The sequence below is a fragment of the Gymnoscopelus braueri genome (assembly GCF_963280865.1).
Source record: "Gymnoscopelus braueri genome assembly, chromosome: 8".
Classification (NCBI taxonomy): Eukaryota; Metazoa; Chordata; class Actinopteri; order Myctophiformes; family Myctophidae; genus Gymnoscopelus; species Gymnoscopelus braueri.
Genome location: NC_137609.1, coordinates 3354900 through 3373499, shown reverse-complemented (window position 1 = coordinate 3373499; position 18600 = coordinate 3354900). Strand labels below are relative to the sequence as shown.

The following is an 18600-nucleotide window of genomic DNA, read 5'->3' as shown; positions in this document are numbered from 1 at the left end:
TAAAGAATAACTAATGAGGAACAGATAATGACCAGTACACTATTACTGGTCGTTGGACTATGTGGTTGAACCTGGCACCAATGTTCATTTTGAAAGCAAATTGTGCTTTTCATTTTTTGGAGCGTGACAACCACACGCAACCAATCATACATTTTAGCAGTGGTGGAAAAAAACACATTTTTTACTTAAAGGTAGAGTAAGTGATATTTTTTGGTTAAAACAAAAAGTATTTTTTTAAAAGGTTAAAATACTATATTCTGATAGTAATCATTGCTATATAGTGTTTGTTCAGTAACAGGAGTCTCCCCGTCTCTCCAGCTCTTTAATAAACAGAAAATACATTTTTCGGTAGGTGTCAAAATCTCAGCCAATCAGGAGAAAGTACCCATTTTTAAGCTTAATTTGTATAGTTTGCAGTTCCAATTTTGCATGCTCATTTCTTGGTGTCATCACTTCCAATTTCACTTGTTTAATCTGTATCCTGATTGAGTTCTCTGTCCTGGTTGGATAAAATTGGAAATGAAACTGAAACTGAAACGAAAATGCATTTTCTGTTTAATAAAGAGATGGAGAGACAAGGAGACTCCTAATACTGAACAAACACTCTATAGCAATGAGTACTATCAGAATATAGAGCTATTTAACAATTATTTTAACCAACGCAAATCACTTACCCTACCTTTAAGTAAAAGTATCAATACTGCAATGTAGAAATACTCTGTTACAACTAAAAGTCAAAGGTCCCGTTTCACAGGTTTTCAAATGTATAAAATGGGTAAAAATCTTTTGAAAATAGCAGATCTACAGGCTCACAATGTGTCGCATTGTGAATTGTACTTGTACTTAAGTACAGAACTTGAATAAATGTACTTAGTTACTGGTACTTTACACCACTGTATGATACTGACTAAAAGTAAAACATTTCAGATGACTAAAACTAAATGGAATTCTATTCATTAAGACTATGACTAAAACTAAATCAAAATGCGCTGTCAAAATGATCTTTTATTGTTTTGTTTTCCAGGACAGACAGTCGTGGCAGAACGAGACGGCCATTTTCCAGACGCCAGGAATGAAACATGACAACATTCTGCGATTCATCGGAGCCGAGAAGAGAGGAACCAACATGGATATGGAACTATGGCTCCTTACTGAGTACCAAGAGCTGGTGAGAGGAGAGGAGAGGAGAGGAGAGGAGAGGAGAGGAGAGGAGAGGAGAGGAGAGGAGGGGAGGGGAGAGGAGAGGAGAGGAGAGGAGGGGAGGGGAGGGGAGGGGAGGGGAGAGGAGAGGAGAGGAGAGGAGAGGAGAGGAGAGGAGAACCACTGTTCCCATGATGTATTCTTAGCAGCATATAAAACAAAAAATATCTTATACAAATAAATGTACCTGATGGAGCTATACCTCACCCATCTTCTGGGTGTGTTTGCTAAGCAGCCGGCCCCTAGCCGCGCACGGGCTCTAGTAGCCGGCCCGCACATCGGAGGCCTGAACCTCTTGGGACCCCTGCGAAACATCGCAAAACATCTGTGACCCCTTGGGGTCCCTGGAGACCTAGTGTGGGCTAGCTCTGAGATTAATGGAGTACACGGACATTATCGTGACTGACTGTGTGCAAGGGTGAAAAAACGAAAGCGAAAGCAAAGTGCAAGATGTAAACGAATTGTGTGTGTGCATTGCTTGTTAGTCGCGCAAAAGCTGGCAACCCTGTGGCTGCGTGGCTGCTCCGTTGCAGACAGGCAGAGGCACAGGCACGGTTTTAACTCGACAGTACAGCGTGTACACGTTCATTGCAACAGCGGTGTGTGTTTCGACACGCAAACCGAAAGCGAAAGCAACAGCGGGGTTGAAGGGCTCGCCTGTTTTCATTTTTTTTTGAGACGGACACATTTCAATGGCCGCCGCTTCGTTTTCGCTCGGATCTGGTGGGCTGCACTCGGCTCTCAGGCAGACGCAGAAACACGGCGAACGGCGAACATGCGAACAGCGACGCATGCGTGCCATTCGCAAATGTAAGTATAGATAAATGTGCTATGATATCTGATGGAGCTATAAATCATCCAGCTTCTGGGGCACGCTGGGCAAGACCTGGGCCTCGCCCCCATTCTATATACCGGCAGATTTGCCTATAATACCTCTGGATTTGCCCCGGGGCGACTGTGTTTTGGGGGCGAGTGTTTTGGTTTTCTTGCCGTTGTGGCCGTCGTTGATACGCTATGGTCGCCTCGGTAAACAAGGAAGTGTTGATCAAATTGAATCACTATTTGGTTATTGCATCGTCTATTTCTCACTTCAAATGTTTTCAAAAACATTCTTGAGTCCAACGTTTAGCTGTAAATGACATGGTGTGTTTGTATACATGTTGGCTAATATATATATATTAGCCAACACCTTTTTTGCTCTAAATTCAAAGATGAAGTGAAAGAAAACGGTGTATTGTGTTGTAGCCAAATGAAGGAACATGATTATTAGCAGCTTCCCAAGGCTTTTATTTAACAAAGTGCAGCCACAACAAGAGGCAGGCAGAGAGAGAGAGAGCGAGCGAGCAAGCGAGTCTCTCTCGCTTGCGAGAGAGAGAGAGAGAGAGAGAGAGAGAGAGAGAGAGAGAGAGAGAGAGGCAGAGAGAGAGAGAGAGAGATAGAGAGAGGCAGAGAGAGAGAGAGAAGAAGTGAACATGCATTAATTAACAAAGTCATGATTTTTGTTCAGTAAATTATATTTGGACTGGTTAAATTGGGGTTTGAACCAGGGACCTATAGACTTGCGGGTAGACAGTGTAAAGGATAAGGATAATTCCTTTAACAGGTCCGTTCATGAAAGTCCTTGCGGTCTTGTTTCCAATGAGGGCCTGTGAAGAGTCTTGCTCAGGAACAAATTTCATTTCATCGAAATGGCCTGGCCTGGAATCGTACCTGGGGCAACCAGGGCCTCTGGCTCCCTAAGCGGGCTCACACACTCAGCTATGGCCGCAGTACTGACTGAACCATTGGATAGACTAGAATTGGATTTCATGTGTGGTAAGTTATCATACAGCATGGGTTGCTTATTATATACATACAAGCTCATAACGTGTCACATTGTAGATCGGCTGTATGTGGTTAACACTGTAGGTGTTGTATTAATAATTACATCTGCAAAGTAACAAGTAACTAAAGCTGTCATATGCTGTAATTGCAGTAGAGTAGAAGTAACACAAATGGAAAGTAAAGTAAAAGTACCTCAAAATTGTACTGTGCTTTGTAAGCACTTGTATTGGTAGTCGACTATAAGCGCCGTCCGAGTTATGTACCGATAGGCACAGAATTGTAAATGATGTTGTGGGGACTGCGTTTGCCCCAACTGCCACTCACTGCACTAACATAGCCCGCCAGCACCGCCCCCTCGCCCCCTTGTGCTTCAACTGCATGGAATAAGGCTGTTCGCGTGTGTGTGTGTGTGTGTGTGTGTGTGTGTGTGTGTGTGTGTGTGTGTGTGTGTGTGTGTGTGTGTGTGTGTGTGTGTGTGTGTGTGTGTGTGTGTGTGTGTGTGTGTGTGTGCTCGTTTTTGCGCGTTTGCATGCGTGGTGTGGGGCTCATGTCTGGCTTGCATTGCCCTCTAGCGTTGATTCTACAGAATTGCCTGGGGGGCGGTGAAAACAAGCGTTTCTTTTCCAATTTACCTGGAAAGCCAATTTACCTGTAACATATATATCACACAGCTTAGATTTTTTTGATTAAATCGGAGAGTGATGTAAAACAAATCTGTAGTGTAAAAGTTGCACCTTTATATAATGTCAATGTATAAGGTTTCTTGTGTCTGGGTAGCTCAGTTGGAAGAGCTCTTGACTCTGAACCGGAAGGTCATAGGATTTAATCCTGGCAAACGCAACATAGCATATGAGTAATCTTGTTCCCTGGTGTATACAACATTGTTACAGGTATAGACTCATTTGTTTGTTAATGTTGCTACCCTTTAAATGGCCATGGCCAATAACGTGGCATTGGTCACTTAAAGTTAAATATTTGAGAAACTACACATTATTTCAAAGAAAAAGCCACCAGGCCACTAATGAGTTGTAACAGGTGTAATTGGTGATGAGTGAGAGCAGGTGAGAGGGGTGGATCCAATCCATGGGAATAGAGGGAAGGTTGCTGACTAGATGACTCTTTTCCCACCCTCACACCCTCACGCACCTTAACCTCAGTAAAACAACGACCTAAACTCAAGAAAAACTATTTGTAAAACTAAGAATTCCAAATGATGATCACCTCAACACATTGTTGGGGAGAGGGATCGAACCAGTGACTTATGGACTCACAGGCTTCCTCTCTTCTCATTGAGCTAGAGATATGGCCTCCCTGATGGTGTCTGTTGATATCTATAGGTTTTTCCGTTCGTTATGAACCAAGCCTCTGTTTCGCTATTCTAGATCACTGGTTCACAAAACATTTACCAATAAAGTTTTTTTTTTGTCTCCTCGGAATGGAAACTAGTGAAAATAGTCGATCTACAAGCTCACAACGCGTTGCTATCTGAAAAGTTGTGAGATTGTAGAGCTATTTTCACAAGAAAGTATGTCATACATAAAAAACAACTACTCTCAAAAAAGCATTTCATGTTATTTTTTTTAAAATGCCTGAAAAAAGTCTGAATTAACAGGGTCATGTTTTGTACAATGCAATTTAAATGTAAACTGTAATGAGTGGGATTTGAACCGGGGACCTTTGGAACATGAGGCTATTCTTTATTGATTGAGCTATTCAATCCACAGCCTTGGACATTGAGAAAGGAGAATCCAACAAAAAGGGCGATTGAAGTAAGTCATACATTGAAAATAACTACTTTCAAATAAGCATTTCACGTTATCTTTCACATGTATTCATTGATACAGTCATGTTGTGTGCAATGCAATTATAATGAAGTCTACATGAGGTGGGATTCGAACCAGCGACCCGTGGTTTCAAGGCTCATTTGTTTGTTAATGTTGCTACCCTTTAAATGGCCATGGCCAATAACGTGGCATTGGTCACTTAAAGTTAAATATTTGAGAAACTACACATTATTTCAAAGAAAAAGCCACCAGGCCACTAATGAGTTGTAACAGGTGTAATTGGTGATGAGTGAGAGCAGGTGAGAGGGGTGGATCCAATCCATGGGAATAGAGGGAAGGTTGCTGACTAGATGACTCTTTTCCCACCCTCACACCCTCACGCACCTTAACCTCAGTAAAACAACGACCTAAACTCAAGAAAAACTATTTGTAAAACTAAGAATTCCAAATGATGATCACCTCAACACATTGTTGGGGAGAGGGATCGAACCAGTGACTTATGGACTCACAGGCTTCCTCTCTTCTCATTGAGCTAGAGATATGGCCTCCCTGATGGTGTCTGTTGATATCTATAGGTTTTTCCGTCCGTTATGAACCAAGCCTCTGTTTCGCTATTCTAGATCACTGGTTCACAAAACATTTACCAATAAAGTTTTTTTTTTGTCTCCTCGGAATGGAAACTAGTGAAAATAGTCGATCTACAAGCTCACAACGCGTTGCTATCTGAAAAGTTGTGAGATTGTAGAGCTATTTTCACAAGAAAGTATGTCATACATAAAAAACAACTACTCTCAAAAAAGCATTTCATGTTATTTTTTTTAAAATGCCTGAAAAAAGTCTGAATTAACAGGGTCATGTTTTGTACAATGCAATTTAAATGTAAACTGTAATGAGTGGGATTTGAACCGGGGACCTTTGGAACATGAGGCTATTCTTTATTGATTGAGCTATTCAATCCACAGCCTTGGACATTGAGAAAGGAGAATCCAACAAAAAGGGCGATTGAAGTAAGTCATACATTGAAAATAACTACTTTCAAATAAGCATTTCACGTTATCTTTCACATGTATTCATTGATACAGTCATGTTGTGTGCAATGCAATTATAATGAAGTCTACATGAGGTGGGATTCGAACCAGCGACCCGTGGTTTCAAGGCAAATGACGCTCATACGTTTGACACAGTTTCACGCAAATTGCTCAGAAATCCTTGGTTTAAATGTTTTTCAAACTGCTCAATATGGCGTAAAATCGGAGGGCGGAGCTCACTGGTCAAAGTGATAGATGTGTTCCTCATGAGTCAAGGCACATGTGTAAGCAAGTTTCACGGCTGTCGGCCAAACGAGGCATGACTTTTGCCTGTTTAAAGTTTGCATGTTCAAAAAATTGCTATAGCGCCCCCCTTTGACCAATTGGAGTAAGATTGGTTTCAGTGATACTTGGAATGACCCTCTACATTATTGCAAAGTTTCAAACAAATGAGAGTCTGCATGTATGTGTTAGGGGCAGATGAATAATTTTCATAAAACTGCAATATTCATTGGCTTATAAAAGCTTAACGTTTTCAGTTATGGAAAATACGCTTGCTCACGTTTGTCAGCATAGGTCCAAAGTTCATGTGTAAAAAGTTTCGTGCAGATTGCTCAAAGATCCCAGGAGGAGATAGATTTTTACTGTTTTTTCATATCATTCAAAATGGTGTGAAATTTAAAGGTCAGAGGTCAAAAGTCAGAGTATGAAAGTTGTTAGGCATGAGGACACGCATGTGTGTATTGAAGTTTCATGGCTGTAGGTCAAACAGGGCATGAGTTGTAGGTGAAAACCGGGACGAACGACGCGGAGGGACGGTTGCAAGTCGGACCTTTTTTCATGCTACACTTAAAATTCGTCACCCTCTTAGTCTTCGGTCGAAAACATCAGTTTTTTTCCCCAGTTCTGATCAAAATTGGCAGAGTTGAAGCCACTTTTGTATATTTCCACACTGTAGTAAAAAATCCCCTATTTGAGTGTTTTACATTTGTACTGCTGTGTTTATTTGGTGCCGATTGTACATTGATTTTGTCTGTTAGGCTAATCTGTGGGCTAACTCTCAGTGAAGGTTCCATTGAAAAATATTCATTAGCTTTTGTGTTAGCTAGCAAAACATCTGGGAGGGCAGGGAGGGACGAACGGCGCATTAAGCCACTCGGTGCATTACGGACAGGGAGGGACGAACGGTGCATGTGTAACACAAAGTTGAGGAAACAGACAGAGGCGACATTAACATGATACATTTATTTGACTATCAGCATGGTCATTTGCTTGTAGGATTCTACTGAAGCATCAATGAGAGTTAGATACCAGAAATGTAACTTATGTGCTTGTTATAGGACATTTCATCCGACCGCGCCGTCCACCCCCCATGTATGCACAGTTCGTCCCGACTGGTGGCCGTGTGCGGAGAGTAGCGCAACGTCACTTTACTTACCGATTGCGTTTGACTCGTTTCACTAAAATTAAAACGGACTGCGGGTAATGGGAGAGGACAAGTGTCTCTTGTTCACAAAAAAGTATGGTTACATGAAATTAATTAATCTCTGTGCAGGGAGGGAAATAGAAAAGGGTGCGTCGTTCGTCCCCGCCCTCCCCTACCTGTTCAAAGTTGGCATTTTCAATTGAGTGCTACAGCGCCACCCTTTGGCCAATGGTTGTGAGTTTCGGGTCTTCGCCGTTTGGCATAGCCCTCTACCTTATTGCCGAGTTTCGTAAAAAGTGACCACACGGTTAGGCCAGAACTGAAAAAACGGCGGAAGAAACGGGGCAGTTTCAATAAGGCTTCGAGCCTGATAGGCCTCGAAACCTTAAAAATAAAAAAAATAACACCATTCACTTTGCAGCAGGTTATTTAGACTGTAGTCCATGTTTTATGGACTCCATTTTTCTTTGGCAAACCTATTCTTCCTTTCCACGAAGCCAGTCGCTAAGACATACAAGCTGATTAACATGTTGAGATGATAAAGAAACACGCTTCTTTTGAACAATATGCCCAGCAAGGGAAAACAGCCTCTCACACGGCACTGATGTGGCAGGTGTAGACAGATACCTTTGTGCAAGGCAGGCCAGCCTGCTGTGTGAGCCTGCATGTTGTGACCACCACTCTATTGGACAGGCGTCCACAATAGAATATAAGTATATAACATAACAGTACAGAATACTGTATTAGCAATGATTAACACAGTATCACCAACTAAAAGCACCAAATGAGTTGAACACAATAAGCCAACGTTTGTTTCCAATGTGGTCCATTATAAAACATACAACATCCAGGAATAGTTTCATATTCTTCGGATAACACTTGTACTTCAGACTGTAGCATATAGGTTTCTTCCTTGTGTTAGATAGGTGCCGTATTGGAGGCTATGTACAAAATAAATGTATGCTCACTTTGCGCTTCTCCATGTCTGTTGTGAACGTGAATTTGAATTTGGCCACGTAGGCAGGGTCATCATCGGAGCTCTCCATCACATCAAAAAGCAGGAAGAACCACCGAGCATGAAACATACTTCTCACCTCCCAGAAGTTCAGTCACATATCTGCACAGAATAGAATTCAAAATGACTTCACTTAATACTGAGAAATGACCATTCACTGTTTACAAATATACACACAATGATTTTTTTTCTTTCTACATTTTCACATTTCATATCATTTCTATTTTTCATATATACTCACTTAAACTCTTGCCCATTTATTTCTCTCATACACTGTCATACTCCCTCTACACACACACACACACACACACACGCACGCGCACGCACATAATCCACGGGAGCTGCCATTTTGCGCATGCTCACTGCTCAGACCGAATTATTTGGGGTAACACGTTTGCGTGTAAGAGAAAATACTAGTAATATACTAAATGGACAATTTACCTTTAAAACTCTCCCAGATGGCACAATAGACAAAACTAAAGTTGTCTGTAGCCACTGCCAGGCAGTATTAAGTTACCATCGAAGTGTTTCGAGCCTTAAGTATCATTTACAGGCAAAACACACCAGCGTCGATGCCAGCAAAACGCCAGCAAAACAAACACTGCAACAGTCTACGTTGGATGGAGCTTGTGCGAGACGTATCGATCAACCAAAGAGTGTCAAGCTCTTGCTATTGCTATGTTAAGAATGCTATTGCAAAATGGGTGGCTACAAGTTGCAGGCCAGTGCTTATTGTGGAAGATGTTGGCCTGAGGGATATTCTTAGGATTGCATCGAATGACTTCACCTATGTGTTACCCTCAAGAGTTGAATTCCATCTGGTCGGGACATCTTGAATAAGCGACTCCTCCTCTTTCCCATTTTCTTTTTGTTGATGATGTAGTTCTGCAGCGTTAGCTGGACTGTGTTTAAAGTGGCCAACGACTTTTCTGCATTTGGCTAGTGCATTGTCAAACGGACTGTTCTGCAGAGACACTGTGACAGAACGCTGGAGACTGTGTGCAGTGCAGGGAACATGATCAAATGTGGGCATGTGATTCATAGCTGCGACCATATTTCGGGCACTATCTGTGCTAAGTGTACTAACTTTATCACAAACGTTCCACTCCTCTGCAACTTGAATGAAATGTTTGGCGCATGTTTCTGCATAGTGTCGCTCTTCAGTTTTCATGACCGTCAGTGCATGTGAACGCAGCTTCCAATCTCCATTAATATAGTGGACTGTAATCCGGAGGTAGTTGTGGTTACCCAGCGATCTCCGGTGAGAGCAACGGTTATTGCTTGTTCCAACTCCTTGGCTCGTGTAGCCCTCTCCTTTTCATACAATTTATTATCGTGGCTCTTGAGGGTAACACATAGGTGAAGTCATTCGATGCAATCCTAAGAATATCCCTCAGGCCAACATCTTCCACAATAAGCACTGGCCTGCAACTTGTAGCCACCCATTTTGCAATAGCATTCTTAACATAGCAATAGCAAGAGCTTGACACTCTTTGGTTGATCGATACGTCTCGCACAAGCTCCATCCAACGTAGACTGTTGCAGTGTTTGTTTTGCTGGCGTTTTGCTGGCATCGACGCTGGTGTGTTTTGCCTGTAAATGATACTTAAGGCTCGAAACACTTCGATGGTAACTTAATACTGCCTGGCAGTGGCTACAGACAACTTTAGTTTTGTCTATTGTGCCATCTGGGAGAGTTTTAAAGGTAAATTGTCCATTTAGTATATTACTAGTATTTTCTCTTACACGCAAACGTGTTACCCCAAATAATTCGGTCTGAGCAGTGAGCATGCGCAAAATGGCAGCTCCCGTGGATTATTATTGTTATTTGTATCGTCTTTCTAAGACGATTTCTACGTAGATTTTATTGTTTATAAAGTAGGATAAAGTAGGATGTGGCCATGCAAAATGGTGGTGTCCCGTGGATTTATAAAATATTTGCGGTAAAAATATATTTTACCGCGAATATATATATATTTTTTCCTGTTGTTGGTGACAACTGTAGTGCGTCCCATGGACACCACGACGGTGACATGAATGCGTCCTTCCTCAATAATGTGTGTCAGCGACGCAGGACGCAGGCCTATGAGCACTAACTTTAACTACTGTGTGTGTGTGTGTGTGTGTGTGTGTGTGTGTGTGTGTGTGTGTGTGTGTGTGTGTGTGTGTGTGTGAGAGTGCACGTACGTACGTGTGTGTGCGTGCGTGCAGGGCTCTCTGTCAGACTATTTAAAGGGCAACATGATATCGTGGACAGAGCTGTGTCTCATAGCAGAGTCCATGTGCAGAGGTCTGTCCTATCTGCATGAGGACATTGCCCAATGCAAGGGACGAGCCCCCAAACCTGCCATCGCTCACAGGTACGTTCAGCCCAATGCAAGGGACGAGCCCCCAAACCCGCCATCGCTCACAGGTACGTTCAGCCCAATGCAAGGGACAAGCCCCCAAACCGGCCATACGTTCAGCGGGCAGCGGTGGGAAGCACTGTTTCCCAAACAGTTGTGTCAGGACCAGTGGTGGAAAAAGTACTCAAATGCAATAGCAATACTACAATATAAAAATACTCTGTTACAAGTAAAATGCCTGTGTTCAAAATTTTACTTGAGTTAAAGTACAAAAGTATTGGCATCAAAATATACTTAAATTACCAAAAGTAAAAGTACTAAAATGTTTGAAAATAGCAGATCTACAAGCTCACGTGTCGATGTGACACGTTGTGAGCTTGTAGATCGGCTATTTTCAAATAGCCTAGGTATAAAATAGGGATAAAGTGGTTAATGTATGTTTTATAATAATGATGTATATCTGCAAAGTAACTAGTAACTAAAGTTTTCATATAATTGTAGTGGAGTAAAAGTACAATATTTGCCTCTGAGATGTAGTGGAGTAGAAGTAAAAGTACTGAAAACTGGAAATACTCCAGTTAAGTAAAAATACCTCAAAATTGTACTAAGTACAGCATTTGAGTAAATGTACTTAGTTACTTTCCACCACTGGTCGCGGACACGTTTTTATGGGTCGCGAGTAAAAATCCCCGGTAACACTTTCTATGAAGGTTGCCTCTATAATGCTTTATAAGCTCATTTATAATGCATTACAATGCCCTTATAAGGCATTACAATGCTTGTTATAAATGTTTATAATCATGTATAACGACTTATAACCACATTTATAACATATTATAACTGCTGGTCATAATGCATTATTATGCTCAGTGGAACAGCACATTATAACTACCCTAACTTAGTCATATTATAACCAAATGTTTATTAAATGGAATAATGTCTTATAAACATCAATAATATGCTATAACATGACTTTTAGACCTTTAAGTAAAGTGGCCACATATTCATGCGTTATTAAACATTGTATCATACTATAATACCCTATAGCACGACACAGTGACCTTTAAGTAAAGTGGAAACATTCTTTAATGGTTATTAGCACTTGTATCATACTATAATACCCTATAGCATGACGTAGTGACCTTTAAGTAAAGTGACAACATTCTTTATAAGTCATTAGCATTTGTATCATATTATAATACTATAGAGAGAAGGAATGAGTCCATATCAGTGTGTTTTCAGTTTGTTCATTTTACTGGATATTATGGAACTGCAACAAGACAGTTAAACACATAAACAATGAATTGAAAAGGCACGTTTCTTCATCACATTATTAACAGGATGCATTGGCTTTCTTTTTGATTGATAGCCATACTGTAACTGGACATAAACAGCATAATACATAACAGAATTTTTTTTAAACAAAAATATAACATAAATACATGACAACAAATAGTTCTGTTGTTTCCAAAATAGTATTACTATTACAGTGGGGTAGAATTCATTAATTAATCACAACACAGTCACACAGTAGCAGCTTGGGGCCTCTGCAGTCACTACTTCAGTGCAAGTTAGCTTTAGCTGCTAAGTTAAGATGCTAAGCTAAGATGCTAAAATAAGCTGCTCAGCATGGAGGACAATTGTAGTTACAAACATTGTGGAGACAAATGGCCAACTTTCCCACCATCAAAATACTCCCTGGTCATATGCTACTTTATGTGTCTAAGTTTACTGACTTTATGATATCCCACCTGAAACAAGATAGTTAAACACATAATTAAACAATGAATTAAGGCAATTTTGTGTCCAGTCTTCATCACATTGCATAACAGGATGTTTATGTTATGTTATTGTCCTCTTTGACTGACAGAATCCTGTAGCGCTCACTGGAGTGTAATGCCCCCTTGTGGCGTGGTGGAGCTATTGCTCTGTATGTGTTGTCTTTTGCAGGAATGGAACACAGTGAATATTAAGTAAATACACTAACATTACAACAATATGACAGAAAATAAATACACTTATGCGTGAACTCTCTCTTTGAAACTATTTAACTTGTAATACCATGACATCTACTATGAACTTGAATAGCAACAACACATACAGAGCAATAGCTCCACCACGCCACAAGGGGGCATTACACTCCAGTGAGTGCTACAGGATTCTGTCAGTCAAAGAGGACAATGACATAACATCCTGTTATGCAATGTGATGAAGACTGGACAGAAACGTGCCTTATTCATTGTTTGTGTTTAACCTTCTTGTTGTAGGTGATACATCATAAAGTGGGTAAACTAACTAAACTTAGACACATAAAGTAGCATATGACGAGGGGGTATTGTAATGGTGGGAAAGTTGGCCATTTGTCTCCACAATGTTTGTTTTTAGTATTGTCCTCCATGCTGAGCAGCTTAGCTTAGCATCTTAGCTTAGCAGCTAAAGCTAACTTGCACTGAAGTAGTGACTGCAGAGGCCCCAAGCTGCTACTGTGTGATTGTGTTGTGATTAATGAATGAATTCTACCCCACTGTAATAGTAATACTATTTTGGAAACAACATAACTATTTGGTGTCATGTAGCCTATTTATGTTATATTTTTATAAAACTTGTTTTTGTTTAAATGTTATTTCTGTTATGTATTATTCTGTTTATGTCCAGTTACAGTATGGCTATCAATCAAAAAGAAAGCCAATGCATCCTGTTATGATAATGTGATGAAGAAACGTGCCTTAAATTCATTGTTTATGTGTTTAACTGTCTTGTTGCAGTTCCATAATGTCCAGTAAAATGAACAAACTCAAAACACACTGATATGGACTCATTCCTTCTCTCTACATCAAGCTATAGAGTATTATAATATGATACAAATGCTAATGACTTATAACGAATTTTGTCACTTTACTTAAAGGTCACTACGTCATGCTATAGGGTATTATAGTATGATACAAGTGCTAATGACCATTAAAGAATGTTTCCACTTTACTTAAAGGTCACTACGTCGTGCTATAGGGTATTATAGTATGATACAAGTGCTAATAACCATTAAATAATGTTTCCACTTTACTTAAAGGTCACTGTGTCGTGCTATATGGTATTATAGTATGATACAATGTCTAATAACGCATGAATATGTGGCCACTTTACTTAAAGGTCTCAAAGTCATGTTATAGCATATTATTGATGTTTATAAGACATTATTCCATTTAATAAACATCTGGTTATAATGCGTTATGACACATTACAGCACTTCTCTATGAGCCTTTACAACTGACTAAGTTAGGGTAGTTATAATGTGCTGTTCCACTGAGCATAATAATGCATTATGACCAGCAGTTATAATACATTATAAATGTGGTTATAAGTCGTTATACATGATTATAAACATTTATAACGAGCATTATAATGCCTTATAAGGGCATTATAATGCATTATAAATGAGCTTATAAAGCATTATAGAGGCGACCTTCATAGAAAGTGTTACCAAATCCCCTTTTTTCATTTCCTACATAGAAAAAAAAACATATTATTTCAAAAGATTTAAAAAAGTTTAAATAAAATACTAAATTGCATCTTTTCATCAATTAAAAACAATTCCAACATTTTTCAAAAGTATTTCATAAATAAAATCAAATAATTACTTTAATAATAATCATAATAATAATAATACTATTAACTAATAACTAATAATCTCTCTCTCTCTCTCTCTCTCTCTCTCTCTCTCTTTCTCTCTCTTTCTCTCTCTCTCTCTCTCTCTCTCTCTCTCTCTCTCTCTCTCTCTCTCTCTCTCTCTCTCAGGGATTTTAAGAGTAAGAATGTCATGTTAAGGACAGACCTGACTGCAGTGATTGGTGACTTTGGGCTGGCCGTGTGCTTTGAGCCGGGGAAACCTCCAGGGGAAATCCATGGACAGGTAGGAACAAACAAACAGTGGTGGGAGGAAGTACTAAAAAAAATGTGTACTTCACCCATTCAATCCGGGAACACATCTCTGTCATTTTAGATTTCTTTGGCTATTCAAAAATAGCAGATATATAAGTTCATAACGTGTAGATCTGCAATTTCTTTTAAATAACGTTGTGCAAATCTATATATTTTTAACTCAAACTTTTGCTTCTGGGAGTCGCTGGAACAAAATATTTTGAGATGGGGGTCTAAATACAAATACATATCATTTAGGGTGGTCCTTGACATGAAAAAGTTTTTTTTTAACTGTTACGATTTAGAAGACATTTGTATAATCCCCAGAAGCAAAGATTTGAGTTACAAAATTAATGTTCACTTTAAAACATTTATATTCAAAGATTTGCAAACATTTTCACGATTTTTCAAAAAATAGCAGATCTACAAGCTCATAGCAGAGCTTGTATATCTGCTATTTTTTGAATAGCCATGACATCTTAACATAACACACAGATGCGTTCCCGGTCTTAATGGGTTAAGTAAAAGTATCAATACTCTATTGTAGAGACACCCGTTTTTTGGCGGACCAGAGTTTGTTTGTTTGGTCAGCAACAGAGTTGGAATGAGCGTTCACACCAGCGCAAACTAACCACACTCTCCGACAATATGCTCCAGGGTTCGTTTTACTCGTACTAATACATCCAGGTGTGAAGGCACCCTTAAAGTACCAAAAGTAAAAGTATTCTTTCTGCAGAAGGTCCCATTTAGCAAGTTTTCAAATGTATAAAATGTATTGAAATCCTTGAAAATAGCAGATCTACATAACTTGTAAATCGGCTATTTTGAAATTGCCAAAATATATAGGTCTGAATTGGTTTTGTAATAATAATCAAAATCTACAAAGTAACTAGTAACTAAAGTTTTCAAATCATTATAGTGGAGTAAAAGTACAATATTTGCCCTTGACATGTATGGAGTAGAAGTAAAATTATTGAAAATTGGAAGTACTCCAGTAAAGTAAAAATACCAAAGAAATGTACATCAGTACAGTTTTTAGTAAATGTACTTAGAAGACACTACTGGGTAGGAGAGACAGATTTGGACAGTGATTCTCAAAGTACGGTCTTGGGACCCTGAGGGGTCCTTGAGGGGCCTCCAGGGGGTCCCCAGACAAATCTGTTTACCCATCGATTTTATTCTCCAGCTATTCCAAAATAGCAGATCGACAAGCTTTTTTTTATATATATAAAAAAGAAGAATTGCTACACAATATTAATGATTTTTGAATATTTAAAACACAAATCTTCTCTGAGGGTACGTGACCAAACGAGTATCACTTTAGGGGTCCGTGACATGAACATGTTTGAGAACCATTGGTTTAGGACAGTGATTCTGAGTCTATGTCGAGGACCCCAAACTTATGTTCATCAGCGGACCCTCATCTTAAAAGAGTTTGTGGCAGGGAGACCCATGAGAGAAGATTTGTAGCCTATAGTCAACAAACCTTTTTTTCCAAAATGATTTAAAACATCTCACAACAACATTCAAGATTTTTCACACATTTTCCAAAAGAAACGGCAGATCTACAAGCTCTCAGTTTGAGCTTGTAGATTTGCTAATTCCCGTCTTTTTTAACCCATTAAAACCCATCTCTGTCATTTTAGATTTTTGCGTTGACTATTCAAAAATAGCAGATGAACAAGCTCACACGCTGCAGCTTGTACATCTGCTATTTTTGGACATTTTTGAAAAGTCTTGAAAGTGAAGAGAACTACTAATTTAGAAGTCATTTGTAGAATCGGCCTCAGGTCTTAATGGGTTAAATGCTGTCCTAAAATTATGTGCGTGCGTGCGTGCGTGCGTGCGTGCGTGCGTGCGTGCGTGCGTGCGTGCGTGCGTGCGTGCGTGCAGTGTTGTGCCTGAACGATCGTTCATGAACTCGTTCATATTTTGGGCGAACGTGAACTGAACGCACTGTATATCTGCTAGATGAACGTTATTGTGAACGCGTTCATTCTGGCGTTTGTGAACGGCGCTCTCTCACAGTATAACTTTGTTCAAGAGTGTCCCAAATTTCCATGGTTACATCGGTTTGTCATGTTGTATTTCATCCTATCCTGTGTTTCCGAGGCGCTATGAACGCACCATCAGCCAAAAAAAAAGAAAAGCCGGGCGGTCTCTGACATTCATCTGCACAGTGCGGAGTGAATTCAATCTACGTGCAGACTACAGACTACTATGCAGCAGCCGTGATTACAGATAGCCTCTCGGTTTAAAAATGCAAGAGAAGCACCTCTTTAGCTTTATAAAATCCCTGTCCGTTTATCAGTTGTTGTGTCACTGTAGTATGCTGAGTGATAATGATCCACAGCTGTAGCCTATTGTTCTTATTGCAGATTCTCTGACGCAAGATCATTTTGTAATTAAAGAAAGCTTCTCCGCTGTACTAACTACACACGTATGAGCAACAACAACGTTGCTGGGACCGGGTGTACTGCTTGTGTTTAAAACAAAGTATTTTTCACAACTTTTCACTGTTGATGCAGTTTCTTTCTCTTTTTGCTGCTGCTGCTGTTCTCTCTGGGCTAGAGCCTAATTTATACTTCGCAGCATGACGGTGTCCTGTGCCTAAAATTGCAGACATACAAGCTCACAACGTGTCGTGGATGCAACTCATTGTGAGCTTGTAGGTCTGTTTTTAAAACATTATGGCTAAAAATGGCATAATCCTGGATTATATTTTTGATTGATTGAATATTTTATTAGGCAAAAAAATTTAAAACAGCACAGTTACATTTAAAATACTTTGTCTAACAGGTCCGTTCATAAAAGTCCTTGCGGACTTGTTTCCAATGAGGGCCTTGGTATTCAATTCATAGACATATATAGTGGCACCACAGTTCGAATATCATTACAAAAAAGAAAAACAACAGAAAAATAAATAAATAATAACACTATGTACAAAAAAAAAAAAAAAAAAATAGAAAAAGTGCTCCTCGGAGCACAGGTCTCCGCCAGGTCAGGTAGGTTATTGGGCCTCCTGGTGGCGCTATAACAGGCCAATGTGAAAAGGGTGCCATTTATTCTTAGGTCGTTCACGGCAATCGGACACTGCATTCATGATTTGAGGCATTTTGTTCCCAAAATGTGTTTAGCTAAATTAGACCTGCTGGTGGCGCTATAACAGGCCAATGTGAAAAAGGGTGGCATTTCTTCCTTGGCCTAGTGGGAATGTGTTCATGATTTGAGGCATTTTGTTCAAAACGGATCAATCCTGCAAATTTTGGAAGCGAACCTTAGCCAATGAGGATGGAATATGGGAAATCGGACAGATCCGTGTTGATTACATGACTACGGAGATACTGTGTACCGATTTGCATGACGTTTGGATAAAATCTGTAGGAGTAATGTAAAAAAATGGGTTTTGCACAAATCGGCCTCCAGGTGGCGCTATAACAGGCCCATGTGAAATATTTGAGGCAGAGGTTCTGAATTGGCATCCAGGGAATGTGTGTGCACAGTTTCGCAGCGACCGGGCCAACGGTGCCAGAGATTAGCTGCTAACACACAGACAGGACACACGGACGGACGGACGGACGGAGGGTAAAACATACTCTCTCGCCATGCCTTTCGGCCTGGCGGAGACAAAAAAGGGGGGAAAAGATATGTACAAGAACAGGGGGGGGGGGGTCGGCTGTCTAACGGGAAAATGGTACTACCTCCTCTTTTGGCCTCCTGAAAGATGATTTTTTTTTAAGGCTCTTTTAAATGAGCCCAGCGAACTGCATTTTTTGAGGGATGGGGTTAGACTATTCCAATCCTGGGTGGCAGTGCTGTAGAAGGAGAATTTGCCCATGTTTGTTTTATGGGTGGGTGGTACCAAATTGTTGTTAACGCTCCCTCTGGTATTGTGACTGTGGGTGTCGCTAACCTTTTGGAGGTATTTACTCAGATATGCGGGAATAGGAATAGGGGGCATATCGGGCAAATTTGCATTTACAATTTTGAAGGCCAGTCCCATTTTTTGTTGTTTAACCCTTTCTTCCACCCTGAGCCAGCCTAGGCTGGCAAAATGGGTGGG

General features: G+C 40.1%; 1 protein-coding gene across 1 annotated transcript in view; it reads left to right on the top strand.

Annotated features, from left to right (window-relative positions):
• Nucleotides 1–18600, top strand: part of LOC308090030 (activin receptor type-2B-like) — a gene marked incomplete at both ends in the record, with an annotated part of 79849 nt that overhangs the window by 42361 nt on the left and 18888 nt on the right. Inside the window, 3 exons of the mRNA XM_080435056.1 lie at nucleotides 1025–1168; nucleotides 10489–10637; nucleotides 14415–14529. Of these exons, the coding sequence (XP_080291182.1) occupies nucleotides 1025–1168; nucleotides 10489–10637; nucleotides 14415–14529 (408 nt within the window). The remainder of the gene's footprint in view (nucleotides 1–1024; nucleotides 1169–10488; nucleotides 10638–14414; nucleotides 14530–18600) is intronic.